Raw genomic sequence first — 18249 nt, 5'->3', positions numbered from 1 at the left:
CATGCTTTCACTCTCATCACAGTTCCCTATTCAATATCAGCAAGTTTTTCAGATTAAATACTGCTTGTTCTCTGTGACAGCTGGACCCCCTCCACCCACAAATAAACACACACACACCCCTTTCATAACCTGGCCTTCCTTAGCCCCTTGGAGACAGAGTCATCTTCTCCTCTCCCCCTCTTCACTGCCCTGCCTTCCCTCTCTTGCCCTCCACAAAATAATTACAATTCAGGCTCTAGCAATGCCAGTTCTGCCCAACTTAACCTATTAAATGCAATTAATTATTCTGTCCATTCCCCAGCAGTTCACCTTTCTGTAGTCAGAGCTACTCCCTGCACGAAAAGGGGGTGAAGGACTCATAGCACTAGGACCATCCACACAGATACCCCCTCTCATCTGCCCCAGGCTGCTCGGAGAGCACCCTGCCCCACTCACACTGGTGTCCATTCTCAGAGAGTGACCTGGGGCTCTCCTTCAAGGGAGCTACAAGTGGTGTGCTCCTCCTTCACATAACACCAAGTAGTTTGTTTTCTGGTTGTTACTGGGTACAGAAGTTTGTCCTTACTCAGGGTTTAAGAGAGACAGAGGAGGTGGTACACACTACCAATTTATGTGCTGGACACACTTCATTCCAAGACAAATTTTGGTCAGTTGGATAAATCATGGCAATTTTATTCTTTCCATATGCTTGGAAAATAGGAGGGAGCTTTTCACAATAGAGATAAAGAGGTAGATTTTTTTTTTCTTATTTTTAAGGTCTCTGTGTCCACCTCAAGACAAACCTCAGCCCAGGACGAAGATTCATCCCTTCGGTTTGAGAACTGATGTTCTAAGGGTTCAGAAGCAAGCTTAGCAGTGCAATAACACTGTAAGTGTAGAATGCAGGGGAAAGGCCAAACTGGCAAAAATATTCTCCCTTCTAAATTACCATCTTTCAGGCACAAATACATAGTTACAATTTGATAAGAATTGATATGATAAGAGAAATAAGCAGTTATGCTTAGGAGTAGTTTATGAATAGTATCATTGGTTGTTCCATTTTCCCTGAAAATAAAACTCCTCCCTAGCTCTTTCAGTTCAAGCATCATGCCTGCAGTAAATCAAGTGGCTTAATTGTAAAAGAAAAGCCTCTAGTAAGATATGTATATGGTATATTGACACTTATGCTTCCAGAACCATAGGGATATTAAAATTCATTTCCAACAAGCTGAGGCCTTCTGCTTTCTAATCCCATGTCCCACATATCTATATTAACCTGACTCCCTAAATAGGGATAATTAGCTTCCAGAAATAGCTGCTCATACAGAAGGTGGAACATGGATGTTCAGCGTACCTTCACATAGCTCAACTTCAGCTGTCAGAGTGCACAGGGCAGTGTGCATACTGGCCAGGATGAAACTTCACTGCCCTCAGCTTATAGGAAAGCCCTCACACTTGATTAAGCACTTAGTACATAGTGACCTGATCAGGATCCTCTCACTGTTATTTGTGCCCATCCACCATTTATTTCTTCATTATGTTTTACCTTCCATGCAATACTTCAGTTTCTAAGGCCTTCAGATGAGAAGTACTTTCATTGTACAAGCTGATAAAGTCCTTCATCACCCACTCAGTCCAAACAGCAGTAGCCCACAGAGGCTCAGCATGCCCAAGATTTTAGTCTTGGTTAAACTAAACCACCAACCTGATGTATTTGAAGTAGCTCCTGTTAGTGCCAGCATTCCTCTAGTAGCGTGTGGCAAGGCAAGACAAAGAAAAAGCTGCTTCACCCCAAACTAGATCTTGCAGTCCAAGCTCTAAAACACATCTGACTCAATCAAGCAAAAGAGTGGGTTTGCTCTTTCTACATTAAATACAGAGGGATTAGGACTGCCTGTTCCTCAGGCTTAATTGTCCCAAGTCATCACTTAAACTCATGACAGCTGAGAGCAAATTAGGCTAAAGCACCTGGAAGCCTCATGCTGGGCACAGGTGTAAGTGAAGACCCAAACATCCCCCCCCAGCTCTGGAGGGGAGCCCAGCTCAGACCACACTGTAGTCAGGGCAGTGGCAAAGGGGGACGTGGGGCCAGGGTGCTACAGCTCTCCACTTGCCCTACCCCCCCCCCCCCACCTCCTGAATTGTCCTGCTGCTTCAGCAAAACATAGGCTAGGTCTACCGCTCTCTATCACAAAACTGAAGAGTAATGGTCTGATTTTTCTGTTAAGATCCCTCTTTGTCCCAGTGTATGTCTGCTACCTCATTAGTCTTGTGGGCCCAATTAATTTTCTGCACCCACTTAAAAATAATAATAAATTAATATAACTGTATTGACTCCAAGAGGGGTAAGCTGTAATGAAATGGACATAACAAAAAGGCAAGCTGGGGTTTTTATCCTCTTCCATTCTGTGTACTCCATTCCTACATATATTCTTTCTCTCTTTCTGTACATATTTTACTCTCTCTCCCCCACAACTGCATTCTCTTTTAGAGAGGTCTCTTTTCCTTTCTGCAGATTTTGCCTCATTCTTCTAACTTGGACATGACCTTCTTATCTTCAGGTTCTTCAGAATCCATGGGCATGCTTTATGACTACTGTTTGCTACCCCTTCTGGTCACTGTTAATCTATTTATATTAACCAAGCTCTGCCCCAGACCCCCTGTTGCTGTTGGCATAGTCTATAAATTTTAAATAGTTTTTTTTTCATGCATTTGGTAAGTCATTTCTGATGCTCATTGCTTTGTCAAAATGAAGTCTACTGAAGTGCAATTTGTCCGGGCCACAGTGCCAAATACAAATAATTTATCTTTAAGCTGGAACATCTGTTAAGATCATTTGACTTCATGAATGGCACTTATAAAATGCTTCAGTCCAAGGAGTGTGTTGTGCTTCACAAGTATTGAGTCACACAGCTTCTGTCACCTCCTTTTAGACACTGATGGAGCAAACAAAGAGGAATAAAGCCTCAGAGCCACCCATTGTAGGGATTTAGTTACCAGGTACCATTGCATTCACTTCAGTGTGACCCAACGTGATCCAAAATGTGGTACATTTTATCTAAATCATGCACGTGCAACTATGCTGCAGATGTTCTCCCCATAAAAAAATTATCAGTAAATAAATGGGAGTAGAGAGACAAGTTAGCTTTTCTTCCTATTTAATATCACCTTCCTCTCCCCAGCTCTTTCTGTTGTAAGTCTATAAAGAAGTGGTACAGGCCTAAAAGGATGTAGTAGACTCTCCTGTTTTTCTTGGAGCTATAAACCATGTTGAGGATAGGCTTGCAGATCCTTTTGTTATGCTGCTCTTGTGAAAAGGTTTTGTAGTGTAAAGTGACTGACCTTAATCTTTTCACATTGGGAGCTGAAATTTTTTTCCCCTGGATCTTCTGGTTGTAAGACAGAGTCCATTTATATGTAAGATATAAGAATAGCCTGGCTCAGCAAGTCATTTAGAAAGACATTTGGTCAATGTAAAGGAGCAAAGGAAGGAGGGGGAAGGGATCCCCCTCTCCATTGTACACTTTTGTCATGGTCACCTTGTGAGTGGGTCTCTGTGTCGAGGTGACAAAAGAGCAAGGGAATCAATGTAGGAACTATGTAAAACCTCATATATTGCAAGTATAGGCACGTTTACAACTTACAGCATTATCAAGGCCCATCTTAACAATTTGCCCAAAATCCATCAACATACCACAATCTCAAATATATCAAAGATAATTTTTTTTTTTTTGTTGCTGTAGTCAGAGGATAAGATATAAATGGGAGAGGACAAAGAGTCATGGAAAGAAATTGAAGAACTTGCTCATTTTACTCCAATGTGAGATGCAAAGCAAAGCCAGCGTGGTTCTCTAGTGGTCCCCATCCTTTTTTGGTGCCTTACAATGTGTGGCATTGGCCTTAAGAAGCAATCTATTCCTGCCCACTACAGTTGATTTTATCCAGCTGTAAGGAGCAGAATACATAGACAGTATCAGTCCTTGCTTACATACATGGATGGATTTATTATTTCCCACAGTATTAGTGGGACATGGGAGCTTATCTCCACTTTAGAGATGGGAAAGAGCCAATATACGGATGTCCAAGTTCACATAACCAAACTAGAGCAAGACAGAGACTTGTTATTACAGATTTGTATTCCTTTGCCCCACTGCTACTCATTAGAAAACACTCCTGGCCAGGCCACTGGCACTGCTGTGAGCTATTCCTGTTGCACTGTGCAGATTTAATCTCTGCAGAAGCTGCCGCTGTTGCACAACGCTCGTGCCGCAGCTTTTAGGGTACCTTGAGCAGAGAAAAGGAACCAACCCAGGATGCTCCAGAATATGGCTGATCTCAGTCATCTGGAGCAATGTATGACTGCCAGGGTAGGCTGACACTGAGCCAGTCACCTGGAAATGGGGAAAAATCAAAAGTGTGTTTAAACCACAACAGCACAGCATGGGGAGATGGGAGGGTGCCACCCTTTTCTGGAAAGAGCCCTTTCAGAGAAGGCTAATGGCATGGAAGTCGCATGAAGACTTCAGTGACAGCCAGGCAGGAAGGGCAAAAACATGTCTAGTGAGATTATATTACAGAGTCGGTTTTTTGTTGTTTTTTTTTTTTTTTTTTTCTAATTATTTTATTCTTTCCTAGGCATGGGAGGGAGAATTTGGTAATGAAGCCAGTAGGTTTTTCCATAATACTAGAATCAGGTTGTATCAGAACCCTGCCTTTTTCTTTATTAGCAAGCAGAACTGCTTTCTGCATTTCTGGAGAGGCTGCTCTGGGTTGTAATGCCCGGTCTCAGGCCTGAGATTAGGGCGTCTGTACCACTGTAACCTCTGTTCCACAACATCCCCAGGGCCAGTCCCAAAAAACTTTATGCTGCTACTGTAGGTACTTCTTTCAGATGAAAATAACAGTGTGGGCTGGGGCCCTGAGCACAGAGCCGTGAGCCAAGAGCTGTGCTGGGCAGCAGGGTGGGGAAAGCATACTTTATGGAAGGTAATTATCATTTCTCCCCTCCTGTCTTAAATCCAGTGTTTCAGGTCAGAAATGATAACACAGTTCTGGTCCTGCAAAGAGGAGGAGCCTGAGGAGCCTGGAGGGGACAGAGGAGAAGTAAAAAGGCTGGGTGGGGAAGGATTTTCTTTCTTATGACTTCTTTTGTGATCATGGAAGACTGCTGTATGGTTATGGTAGAGGTTTCACAGCAGAGCAGGAACAATCTGCTGCAAATTAACTGAAGTGGAAACCGTGGGCATGATCTGGGATTCAAGCCCTGCTTGAGGAGGTTATTCCATGTCTGCCAGTAAGCTGTACAGCTCAGCCTCCATGGGCTGTAGGCATCTGACTCATTAAGATGTTTTTGTTACGTAGAAAAGGAGAAAATATTCAGTGAAGATTCAGCTGGGGGAAAGGAGAGAGACCTGTGTACCTCTCAAGTCTATGGGACAATAAGCTTGCAGGCCGTAGGGAAGACTGAATCACTTCCGTGTCACAATATAGAGGTGCTCACTGGGATCCAAACCCAGCTGAGTTTTTTTAAATCTAAATTTGGGCAGCAGTGAAGAAGGAAACTACTGAGGATGTTGTGAAGCTTTTCCACTGAGTACCATCAAAGAGCCCTATAGACCCCAAGTTAACCTCTGGCAAGTGATACTGGCCCTTCTGTGACTCCTTCTCAGCCTGGTATGAGAATTGTGCCCTTATTGACTTCCTCTTACTGCCAGTCCCTCATCTAGTGGACATTCCCAATGGAGCTGTGAAATTGGGTAGAGCATGGTAGATGGAACTGGAGAGTGTTAGGAGTGCGATTCGTAAAGCACCTGTGATTTAAAAATACTTTTTTTCTTTTAACCCCTTTCACTTGCCATTTACCCTCTAATTCTCTCTCTAAAAAGCATGCTGAGATTCTGCAGCAGGTTCTCCAGCGCCCAGCCAGGTGAACATCTGTAGTTTGCAAAGCTTGCCCGTGTTGCCTGCTTTACAAAAAGAAGATGTGGACAGGCTGGAGAGGGTCCAAAGGGCCACAAAGATGATCAAAGTACTGGGAAGGCTGCCATGTGAGGAAAGGATGATAGAGCTGGGTGTGTTCAGCCTTGAGAAGACAAGGCTTAGGGGAGAACTTATCACCATGTTCCAATATTTAAAGTGTGGCTACAAAGAAGATGGAAACTCCCTTTTTACAAGATGTCACATGGAAAAGACCAGAAGTAATGGGAACCAGTTACTCCTGGGGAGGTTCTGATTGGATATAAAAGGAAAATTTTTCATGATGAGAACAATCAGTCACTGGAATAATCTCCCCAGGGAAGTGGTGGATTCCCCAACTTTGGACACTTAAGATCTGGCTGGACAGGGTGCTGGGCTATCTTGTCTAGACCGTGCTTTTGCCAAGAAATGTTGGACCAGATGATCCTTGAGGTCCTTTCTAACCTGGCACTCTGTGATTCTATGATCCTCAACCATGCTGGCTTATGGCTCTGGCCACAGTGGTCCGCACTCTCTGCTGGTGTGAGTGGCTGCCAGCTTGTGCAAGGGGCTGGGGAATGCAGTCAAAAGGGGATCACCGGAGGGGAAGTTTACCCAGCAGTTGTCCCCCCCTGTAAATGTTCCTCCCTCTTCAGGAGTGTGGTAGCTCCTCTAATAGATGTCTCCATCTTGATGTGGGGCAGATAACCTGCCCTCGCACCTTTAGCCCGCAAGTATCGCCTTGCCCATGCTAAGATGCCTGCCCCGCACTACTCAGGTGCCTCTCTGGGTAAAGCATCTTCCAGCAAAGCAGGGTACAAAAGTCACCCAATCTTGAGATGGAGTAGCTTCTCACTGGCACGAGCACTCAGGAGACAGGGAAAAAGGCAAACAGGGAGAGGACAACCAGGCCCCGCGAATGAGAAACGCAGGGTTAGAGCCTGTTTTTAGCAAGACAGAGATGCAAACCCGCAGCACGTCTTCTGCCCCCCTCCCGGCTCTCGGTGCTGGGCTGAACAAGGCAATCACGACGCTGCCTGGCAGCTTGTTGGTCCACGGGATCAGCTGCTCGGCAGCAGGCGGCAACGGTGGCATCGGCTGACGAGCGAGGAGAGGCCACGAGGCAGTACAGAAGTAGAGGATTTGTGTTAAGGCTTCGGGACTGTCTTAAATCTCCGACATCTGCCAATTTAAGTACAGCTGAATTGCTGGATAATTCTGCTGGTGGCGCTCCTGGGAACACCCAGCCCGAGCAGAACAATTTTGAAGGAAATTACATGAGCTGGGATTTAGTGTTGTCTCTTTAGCTTGTGGAAGAGATAATCTGGCCCATTTAATGTGGAACAAAATTTGCTCTGTTTCACAGGCGTAAGGAGATAGTTTTGCCTTGAGAAAGCAGCAGTAAATGACTCTGAAGTCCTGCTGTCACTCGTTCGCTGAGCTGCTGTAATATGGAGTGGCAAGGGCTGTTTTCTTGGGCCGCTTTCTACATATAAGTAACACCCTTTATAAAGAACACCACTTAGTCTTATGACAAAATTCCTCTAGTGTGACACAGAAGAGCATTGACATCATTATTGAAGGCTGGAGAATTTATGGCACAGGTAATTATTAATTTGGCTGGCATTTGTAAAGTAGAAGGGAGTTCTTGTGCTTTTAGGCCATGCTCTCAGTGTGTAAATCTCTTGTATGGCTGCAATAATAATATTCCTGCAGCTATGTTGTCACCTATTGTAATTTTTCTGCTAATAAGAAAATTTAAACTAACCAGGAATCCTAAATTTGGAGACTAGTTGTTTATTTCAAACATACTCTAGAGAAATAATAATGCAGTTCTGCTCTGAATTTAATTTAAACAAGAACAGGCAAAACAAATCTCTGCGGAGGGCATTTGACAATAATAAAATATTTCTCCCAGCGGGTGAGCTGGTAGCAATTGTATTGTTGCCATCAAAGCTCACGTTTCAGCAGGTCATTACCATCATAACAAGCCCTTGGACCAACTGGCATGGACATGCAACATTGAGCTCCTGATGGGCACATTATTTCAGACCTTTAACTTCATGGAGAACAAGACAAATACTCCTGGGAACGGAGGATTATATTTTGAAATTCCTTTCTTTTCTGTTCTGCTTAATAATAAGAGCCTGCGTGTAATCAATCTACCGCCACTTGCTTTTTTATATTAACGGAGATTGCAAGGAGCCAGGCTTGGGAATCTGAACACTAAGGAAGTGCGGCCTTTAGTCTTAACAAAATACTAACAATTAGCATGGCTGGGATGTGGTAACACGAACACTTTTGAACACTTGTGAATAAAAATATTAAAAGCAAATAAATGCACCCATATTCTTTTCTAGACATTTTTTTTCCCGTCTTCTCCTTTAATAGCAACCACAAGGAGGAAGTTTGTGATCTGTATGTTAGAGACAATCTATACACACAGAATCAGCATCTTATCAGACAGGAAAAACACACTCCTTGGAAGGCAGCTACAGCAGTTAGGCTGTATAACGAAGGATATAGTAATTAGCAAAGTGCCATGTGAAATCAGAGACCTACATTACACAAGAGAGATGAAATGCAAAGTAAAGGAAAGGTGCAAGTAAAAAAAAGCTGCTAAGGAAAATAAACAAAGGCTGTGGAAAAAAAATCAGAAAACAGATGGAAGCCGTCCCATTCCTGAGTTTAGTACAGGAGCCAGGACAGGTAATGTTAAAAAAAAAACTAAAAAGAGGTGTTTTCTGCTGCAAAAGCTTGTACACAAAAAGTCTCAGGTGTTTTTGTGCTTAGTGTTATTTTTTTTTTTTTCTGGTAGGGTATTACTGGACAATGCTGCAGGAGGACACTGGAAGACGTACAGCATGAGGGCTCGTCCTACTAAGGATGGTATTTCTCTCTCTGTTAACTTTTAGAATCTATCTTGGTTATGTTTTGGTGGTTTGGTTCATTATTTTTTTTACATATTTAACCATTGCTAGTATTTCAGCAGCACTGGCATTGTGTATTAAGAAGCACACATAACTGCATGTGTAATAGCACTGACTGGTTCATGATTTTCGTGCCATTGCTTTCTCCAAGAAAGGCTCCACTGGAGGGACCACACCAGGCTACTTTTTATTGGGGTTTGCCAGACCTTTGCACACTGTGAACTCACAAGTTCGAGAAACCACCACCAACCAACCCAAAAGCCTGAACGGCATCAAGTGAGACGATTACTTGGATGCGAAGCTCCAAAGAAATGTCGGAGCCCACCAGAAACCCCGTGCCAGTTAGCAGCCAGCTCAGCAAGCGGCGCCTTTTCCTCTTGCATCAGTACAGCCGGCACCGGCCAGCTTGGGAGCGGGAGGGCTGCTGGTGTGAGCGTGGCAGGAGCAGTGGGAGGGGTAAAGGCTGTCAAACAAGCACCCACGGTGGCAAAACCATGCTCTTCCCCTGGGATGGCTTCTTTTATCGGGGAGGGGAAGCGGGGGAGGGGGAGGGGGTTGTAAACAATGTCAGTCAAAATCTAGTTTCGCTGACCTCAGCCATACCCACCACGGGAAGACTCTGTCAGTTTGCCATCTCCTTATTTTAGGTACGTGGTGTTGCTGCAGCCACAGGCAGGGGCTGCAACACTTCGGAGCTGGAGCAGGACGTGTTGGTCGAGCTACAAATGCCAGTGCCCCAAGCCCTTTTTTCATTTTCCTTGAAGATTTAGTAGCTATTTTCAAAGTTTAGAGAGGTTTGTGCTCCTCGCCAAATTCCCCACAGATACCTACTGAAACATTTCTGCCTACCGAAACACTTCTGATAGATTTCTGTGCCCTTCTGGCTTTGCTGCAGAGACAGTGGTGGGAGAAGACAAGAGGAAAAAAGCCAAAACAACTCTGCAGTTGCATCCCTAGAAGTGGCTTCGTCTCAGTGTCCCCTGTATTTTCTCTTCTGTCGTGCCAAATTTATGATTGTATGGTGCTTCATGATCCTCCCATGACAAATGGTACAGAAATACTAATTATGGTTTTTAAATTGTATCTGAAAACTTAACTGGTGATTGGGGACAACCACGTGTTGAAGACGACTAGGAGTACCACTGCTTAAATTGTTTTTTTTCCCCTTTGTGTATGAAAATTTGTAACGCTGCTTTTTTTCACTATGAAGTTCTGGTGCAGTCCTATGCTTTCCTTTGAGGAGGTACTTTGCCATAATTGAAAATCAGAACACTAAGAAGGGGTAGAAAACCAGTTCTGTGAAGGCGTACGTATGTGCGACATATGTATGCCTGTGTACACAGCAGCGTCAACGCTGAAAACCGGTTCTGACCTCCTTTGAAAAGTCTACACAGGGTTCATCTTTCTATTGTCCTGCTGCTCCTTTGACTCAAAAAACCCCAACCTCCTACTTGCTAGGGGAGTCGCAATACAGAAGGTACTGGTAGCAGGGAAGAGGTGCCCTCCCATTTCAAGGCACACTGCCGCTGGAAGGCTACGAAGCACAAAAAGCTACTGGAAGACTGCGAAGCACAAACAGCCGCTGGCGCTGCCCCGGCTGCAACAACCCCCGTCCCCGAGCACCTGCGTTCTGATCAGCAGCCCTTGTGCCGGCAGCCAGAACCTCCAGAGGACCGCCAGCAGCGAAGGTGAGAAATCACGTTGGCAAACAGAATGACAAAATACTATCGAGGTAGGCTAAAAAGCAAGAAAAGCACACATTAGCACGTCTGTGATGGCTCCAGAAGGGTCCGCAGGCAAGAGGGGCCGACCCTGCGCCTGCCGGCGGCGAGGGGCCGAGGGGCCGCTCAGCGCCCCTGCGCAGCCCGGCACTTAAACCCCCCGGCATCTCCACGAGTTACCAGTGCTCTTCGTTAACACCAAGCCAGATTATTGCTCCGGTGGCTATTACTTCCATTCAGAAAAGCTGGATCATATAATACAGTTGTTTTTTTTTTTTTTTTTTTAATTTTTTTTTTTTTTTATTTTTACCCAGAACACACAAAAGGAGTCTCCTGCAGTAGGAAATGAATGATCGACTCGGTTGTTGATGGAGAAAGCAAATAAGTACTTCTAGATGATATTAATGTGATCTTAAAATAGTGGGAAAGTTTTCTTTTATGACATTGACAGAGAGGCAATGATTTTGAGTAATGCAGGTTGATGTGAAGATGCTTTAAGATTAAATAAGTGCTATATAAAGGCCTGCCAGCCTGAATTCTAATGTGCTATGAGACATTTTGCATATTTAAGAGTATGCAAAATGTCTTTTACCACACTGGAATTCATTCTGACAAGGCTTTATATAGCATTTATTTACACTCATATTGTACTTTAAGGGAGAGGTGATGACGCTGGCTCCTCTTTGAATGGAAGTAACAAAAGGTAATGCTAATTCCTGTTTCCTTCTCCGAAAAAGAAAATAAAACCAAAAAAAACCCACAACACAAAAAATAAAATAAAAGCAATCAAAAGTGGAAGCTTGTTTAATATTGCTCTACCATCATCCTGAAAGGCATAATAATTTGAGTTACACATCTGAACTGATTGGAGTTACAGAATCATATCTCCTTTTTGCATTTAACAATATATACAATATAAAATAAATACATTTACACAAATGGACATTGGTTGGAGCACACGGTATGATACACATCACAAAAATATACAGTTGATTGCTATACAGATGTGAAGCCCATCTACAGCTATAGACATGTTTGTTTTTATTTGTTGTTTTGTTTCGTTTTTTAACTACTGGCTATTATGCAACTCCTGGATTATTATAAGCAGTTTAATTTTTTTTGTCCTTTTGCGATCTTTGCACGATAAGACTGCCATAAAATGTTTTCCTAGGCAGGTAAACAGAGACGCTTAAATAATTAAAATACAATCACCAACACCCATTTTCTCTTCTATAAGAAAAATAGCAGTTTTAATTTTTTATATCTTTTTATGTTATCATTTAAATGCAAAATAGTGGAATAAATACAACAATCTGATCTGATTGAAACAAATGTGTAACTTCTGGGAGTTACACAATCATATTGCTTTAAATAAGAAAAAATTAAAAAATGAAGCAAAAATAGAAATTAAATCGTTATGGCTAAAACATACACCCTTTGAAATTTTCCCAACACTTCACATTAAGTAAGTGGTCTTGAAAGAACTCTTCTCCAGCAAGGTTTAAGATGAACAACATTATAAAGCCCGTGCAGTTCTTTTAGCTATGTTTCAGGTAATGCTTTTACAGTCTTGAGATACTTGTTCTTTTGCAGCTCCAAAAAATTACGGAAAATGAAAACTAAAGATTGCACCGTGTGCCTTTAACACATCTCCATTTTTTGTGTGTTTTTGTATATTTCTAGTCGATCGGCTTTTGACCCTGAAGCCCAAGTTCTTTAATGTGATACAGCAAAAACAATATTTATATTATATATTTATATATATATAGTGTACTTGAACAGTAGCAACTTAAACCCTGCACAAACTTTCTGGAAAATAAACTTTTTTTTGCACTCTTACATATATAAATAATCTTATAGAATCAGCACCTTTTTCCCAGGAGTTGTATTATTTTTTTTTTTTGACATTTTTCAAAAGGGATGTGCCAATTTCTGAACTCCTATCACAGCTATAAATTTCAAGTTATTGACCATCTGAATGAATTGCTAATGATGATTTACCTAGAATCACACTACAGTCACTTCTCTACTGAGAAAACACAATCTACAATATAGTCCCATATAGCTAATGATAGATACACATTTTTTTTTTTTTTTCCTAGCACGAGGCTGATGGAGCATCAGCCCATTGTTATTTTGTTTAAAGCACACAACGTAGCAATAGTTTTGGAAACTTGTCTGCACCAAAAAAGTTTTGCAACAACACAGAGCGAGTTAATAACAACATCTGAGAGATGATTGAATAAAAGCTATATTTACAGCATTTAAAAATTAGACTTATCTATAATCTTGAAATATTCAAAGTTTTATTTCTAAGCTATACATTGGTATTCTATAATAAACTGTTACAGAAATTATCCCTTGTTTTGAAAATATTATGATTTCAGTGTGTATCTGTTCATAACGAGTATTTGTTTGGAGTTTCGATCTCTTAATTATTACTAGGAAGAACCTTATTACCGGTAAGGAATAGAATATACTACTGTAATCTCCTGAGGAATTGTACATCCAATATTGTCTCTAATTCTACCCTGTGTCTATAAGCACACACCACAAGAATCCAAACACCACAAGAAGAACAAGACAACAGTCTTTGAATGCAACATAAAAATTCAGAAAAGCACAGCAAACATGAAACACTGAAAAGCTGAACTACATTTCTTTTGTTTGTTAGGATTACAATTTTAATTACATCTGTGTACATAGAATAAGGATGTTCACATAGTACAGGGAGCAGCTACTAACACTGGTACATTGGTATAGCATTTGATGGAGGTTATTGTTTATTGGTTATTTAGCGACTGTAGTTTTCTGGGGGCATCTAATCAGTTTATACATTAGATTACACCTCGTAACAGTCTTGAAACTGACTGACTTTCATGCTGTGACAATACTGGTTGAAAAGCACATATACTGGTTTAGCTACTTGTTAAAGATTGCCATTTACAAAATAAAATCTAAATCAATAAATAAGGTATAGAAGTGTTAAATTCTTCAATTTGGTCAGAATTCTACTACTCTGATTTCTTAATTTTGCAAACATCGGCATTTGCCTTATTGCCTCTAAGCTACTATTGGTTCATAGGGTTTTTCTGCGTGTGAGGTTATAATTTTGCAAACAGGCAGTATCTCGTTCATTTGCAACTGAAGCAGTTAGAAATCACATAGCAACTATACCTTTGTACAGTCGCTGTCTCCTAACACCGTTACAGATTGGTATTTGACATGGAGTATTTATATGTTAGACTACTCGTATATACTGTAGGTGTAATCTAATCCTTTGAGTCAGTGAACATTTAGTTATAAACTGGAGCTCATGTTAAGAAACTGGATGTTTTGGACCAGACTGGCACACAACATAAATTGCATCCGTGATAATATGCACCTTCCCTTTGACTATTGCTTTAGTAAGATAAATTCCCACATTAATAAATGGCTGAAAACTGGTAAAGCTGGTACAAAAAAATCTCCGTTAGTAAGAAGAAACAAAACATTTAAAAAAATCTTCCTTCAGGATTCATTTGTCCTTCATTATTGTTCATCATTGTTCAAGCCAGCACAAAAATGCAGTATTTCTTTCTCTTTAGTATTGCATGAATGAATAAAGCTTAAACTATTCCCTGAAAAAGTTACATTGTAGCTAACCTAAGAAATATCTGGAAGACTTGAAAAAACAATTAAGGAATCAAATGGCTGTAACTGATCTAGATGGAAAATGCAATGATAAGAAGCAGCCGATGCATCGTCGCTTAGTCGTCTAATTAGAGACTGCTCCTATGAAATCTAATACTGCATTCAGTCAGTTCATCGTGTTGTACTGTACTGCTAGGTACGGTGGTTCTCTCTTTGATTCCTTTGTCATTGGGGACATTATGGTTCATAATAAGTTCACTGGCATCCATATTATGGATTTCCATCCTTTGGCAGGCCTGGCTTCCATCTCTCTTCAATTAGAGACCTCTTTTAAAAAGTTCAGCAGCAAAGAAAAAAAGAGAAAAGGAAAAAGGAAAGGAGAGAACAGAAAGGAAAAGAGAGAAAAGGAAAAGGAAAAGAAAAACTGCATCAGAAAGACACAGAAGAAAAAGTTGAAAGCTGCTTCACAGTCTTGCTGCTAAATATCAGTGCAGTCATTTTTTCCTTAATTAAACACTAAGTTTCTTTGCAATTATTATCCTGTTTATTTTCCCTTTTTTTTTTTTTTTTTTTTTTTTTTTTTTTTTAAAACGTGCATGATGGGGAAGCCCATGATGCTTTAGTCAGACCTTGGCCTCCAGCATTTCCAAAAAAAGTTTGTGCATGGGGACTTTGCCTTCCAGTTTGATGTTGTAGAAATGCTGCACAGCCTTGGTGGAGGTTTGCCTCAGAAGCGGGAGAGTCATCAACATCTTGCCTGCGCGACGTGGGTCTTCCATGTGCTGCCCGGCCTCATAATCCTGCAGAGCCTCATGTAAAACGTCCTGAAGTTTCTGCACTGCCTCAACGTCCTCTATGTGCATTGAGTCTGCAAAACAAAGGAGCAACAGGAGGTTTCAGTTTGGTGTGCCAAAAGTCAGATAACACTATGGGTGCACGACACTGTCACTGGTTCTATCCATCCTCTTTCACAAAGAAGGAAGATGATTACCTACTAATTTCTATATTGACCTTCAGGAAAATATCTGGAACAGCTGTGGAACTGCAAATGTATCATTAGCTCTTGTGTAAGTAATCCTTCTCCTCACCCTCCTCAAACAAGTAATACAGTGACCCTCACTGCTCCATAAACCCCCTCTTTGCTTTGAAGAAATGACAGCGCCAAAGGGCTGCATGAGTTGCGGTCTGCATTTTGTCGGGGAAGAAAGAATGACTGCCCTGCTAGGGAAAAGCTCGGAAAAATTCTGTGTCAGGCTCCAAGGTTATAGAGTTGGAAGCCATGGTCGCTACCCAGTGCTCAGAGATGCTAACTGCAGGATTAGGACCACTGCACTGACACAAGGGAAAAGCAGATTCAATGTGATTTCCTGATAGGTTTAGCAATCTTTTTTCTCCCTCAGGCACATCCAGACAGACAGGCAACACCTAGGATGTTCCTAAATAGCTTTTGTTCTGTGAAGCTAACATCTCCTACAAGGTGTAATCCTCCTCTCCCACCCACTCAGAAGGTGGTTTATCTTGTTATTGTTGGGGTTTTGCATTTTTTCTAAATCACTCAAAGCAAGCACCTCACCCTGTACCTTTCCAGGTGAGATGTTTTGGCGGTGTAAGTATTGAGTGACAACAAGCCAAGACACAATGCACACCAGGAACTAAACTAAACTGCTATGTGACCTGGAAAGATTAAAGCAATGGAAGTGTGAAATAAAAAGAAAAGATCTTACTGAAATAACTGTAAAAACCCTCAACAGCATAGATCCAGAAAGGGAAGACATCCCTGAGAACACGCAGTTAGTGGACCACACGGAGATGACTTTGGACAAGCAGCCCTAATTCTCTTATGTAGTCATAAATGCCAAAACAACCCTGATGTGGTCCAAAGTGGGGTGAATGCAAGTAAGGAAGAACAGCCATAAGTGAAAGAGGCCACCAAACAGCCCTATCAGCTAATGTGGATGGTCGACACTTACAGAGCCGATAAAACACCATATGAAAATAGAACTGCTGTGACGGGGTACAAGTCCTAGGGACAGGCTACACTGTGCAAGCTTAGCTCAGGGTGGAACTGGGACGTGGCATTATGAAAGTATATCCTTGAAAACTCCAGTTAGTACACTGCTGCTTTGCACCTTAGTGTTGGGGTTTGGAATAAAGCCCCTGTTCCCAGAGAGAATAATGTGTGAGGAGCTGGATGGTGAAGAACCCACTTCTATCATCATTTCCAAGCCCTGTATTAAGAAGTCTGATGCCCTAGATCAGTATTTCGACAGAGCCTCATGTTTTACTCTGTTGATAACAACATCAATTTTTGCACGTGCTTCAAATATCGGAATTACATCCACAGAATTAAGATGCATCTAAGATTCATTTCCTAAAAGCTGATGTGCAACTGTTTCCTCAGATAATTAGGAGAGTAGTAAATATCTCTCTCTTTTCAAACACAAACATATAAACTAAAACACGAACCAGTAAGTAACAGGTTAACAAAACTGTTCCAGCTTCTATTGTCAAAACAAATGTGCAAATTGAAAAGAAAAAAAAATAAAAGTTACAGCTCCTGCTCTAAAACAGACACTTAATTATATACAAGTTTGGATCATTTAGCACGTTTTATTGATTCTGATGACAGTTTATCTGTTAATTACACATAATGGAGTCCTATGGGAATTTTACATGTTTAATAATTCTGAGTCTTAGCGAATACATGCTCTAAGAAGCATGCAGTTAAGACATATGCTGCAGGGATGTGATACTGCACATCAAGGTGCACTGTGCTGAAAGCAGAGAAACACAAAAATATCCCTCTTAGGGAAAAAGAAGGCTATAACATTTTAAAAAGATGACAGGGAAATACTACCTCTAGCAAAATTTTATTTTAATTAACATGAGACCATTCCCCAAATCCATACATTTTTGATAGTTTTCTAATACAGCAATTCTATTAAATAATTCTGTGTCAATAAAGGAAAAGCCCTGAATTCTGTGTCCTACAAACAGATGTAATTGATACAGACATGCTAACACACACATACAAACGTGACTGATGTCTTAAGCATAGTGTCCAGCCACCAGGCTTAATTTGGAATGCAAACTCCAAACAAATTGTTGTCTTTACTCCCTGACTCTTTACCAAGTCCTTGGATATTCACTGTTGTGCTAAAGAACACACGATACGCTACTCTAAATAATTTTTCCATAAACCATGCACAGTTTGTGCAGAAATTACACATCTTTTTCTCCTTTCCCCAGACCCACAGTGCCAGGGACAGATTTGCTGGGGAACCAAACAGGAGCACTTTATCAGAAACAAATGCCTGGCGAGTGAAAGGCTGACTGCTCTTGTGATCTTTTTTTTTTTTTTTTCACACCGTATTGCATAAAGAGACAAGTCTTTCTGGAGAACCTGACTATAAATGTTTCTTTTTTAACCCTGTACAAAACCAGTCAGATTCTTTCCAGAATCATTATTTGTAACTGTAACTATATTTGAATTTGAAAATCGATGGATGGAGTCCAGACTAATATATTTTTCAGACAGAGATGAAACTTTCCTGAGATCTTTAGCTCTGCAGTTTGGATAAGCAGTTTGGCCTGCAGCATGAGGAATATCTATGCTCTACATATTTCTTACACAGAAACTGGGTGAGGGGGGAAAAGAGGAAGAGAACACTCCCAGAAAGTTCAGGAACAGAAGGTGAATCAAAACGTGCCCTCTGATACAGCTATTACACACCTTGCTCTCAAACTCTTCCACTGTGTGGACAACATCTTAAAACAAGACATCTTATCCTCTCCTTGCAGAGGTTGATTGTATACCATCCCTCCGGTACACAGAGCAATTGCTTACATGGAAAAGTAATAGTAGTAAAGCGTTTAATGTATTTGTTGCTGTCTTTGAAATCAATTTAGTAGCTGGGAAGAACGTGACCAGCCAGCTCTCCACTGGCCTAGTGCAAGCGCTCCGCTGCCGAGCAGTGGTTCACGGAGCAGTTTGGGAAGCTGTGCCTTGGGAAACACGAAATAGGGTAAGA

General features: G+C 41.5%; 1 protein-coding gene across 9 annotated transcripts in view; it reads right to left on the bottom strand.

Moving 5' to 3' along the window:
• Positions 1–11373: 11373 nt before the first annotated feature.
• ESRRG (estrogen related receptor gamma) overlaps positions 11374–18249 on the bottom strand; it is a 406413-nt gene continuing 399537 nt past the window's right edge. For all 9 annotated transcript variants that reach the window (XM_032989305.2, XM_042789772.1, XM_042789777.1 and 6 more), the window contains one exon: positions 11374–15086. In XM_032989305.2, the coding sequence (XP_032845196.1) occupies positions 14842–15086 (245 nt within the window). In that variant the 3' untranslated portion in view covers positions 11374–14841. The remainder of the gene's footprint in view (positions 15087–18249) is intronic.

This window comes from Tyto alba, unplaced genomic scaffold, assembly GCF_018691265.1.
Source record: "Tyto alba isolate M040663 unplaced genomic scaffold, T.alba_DEE_v4.0 Super-Scaffold_16, whole genome shotgun sequence".
Lineage (NCBI taxonomy): Eukaryota > Metazoa > Chordata > Aves > Strigiformes > Tytonidae > Tyto > Tyto alba.
Note: the sequence above shows the minus strand (reverse complement) of the source record. Positions and strands in the feature narration are given on the sequence as shown.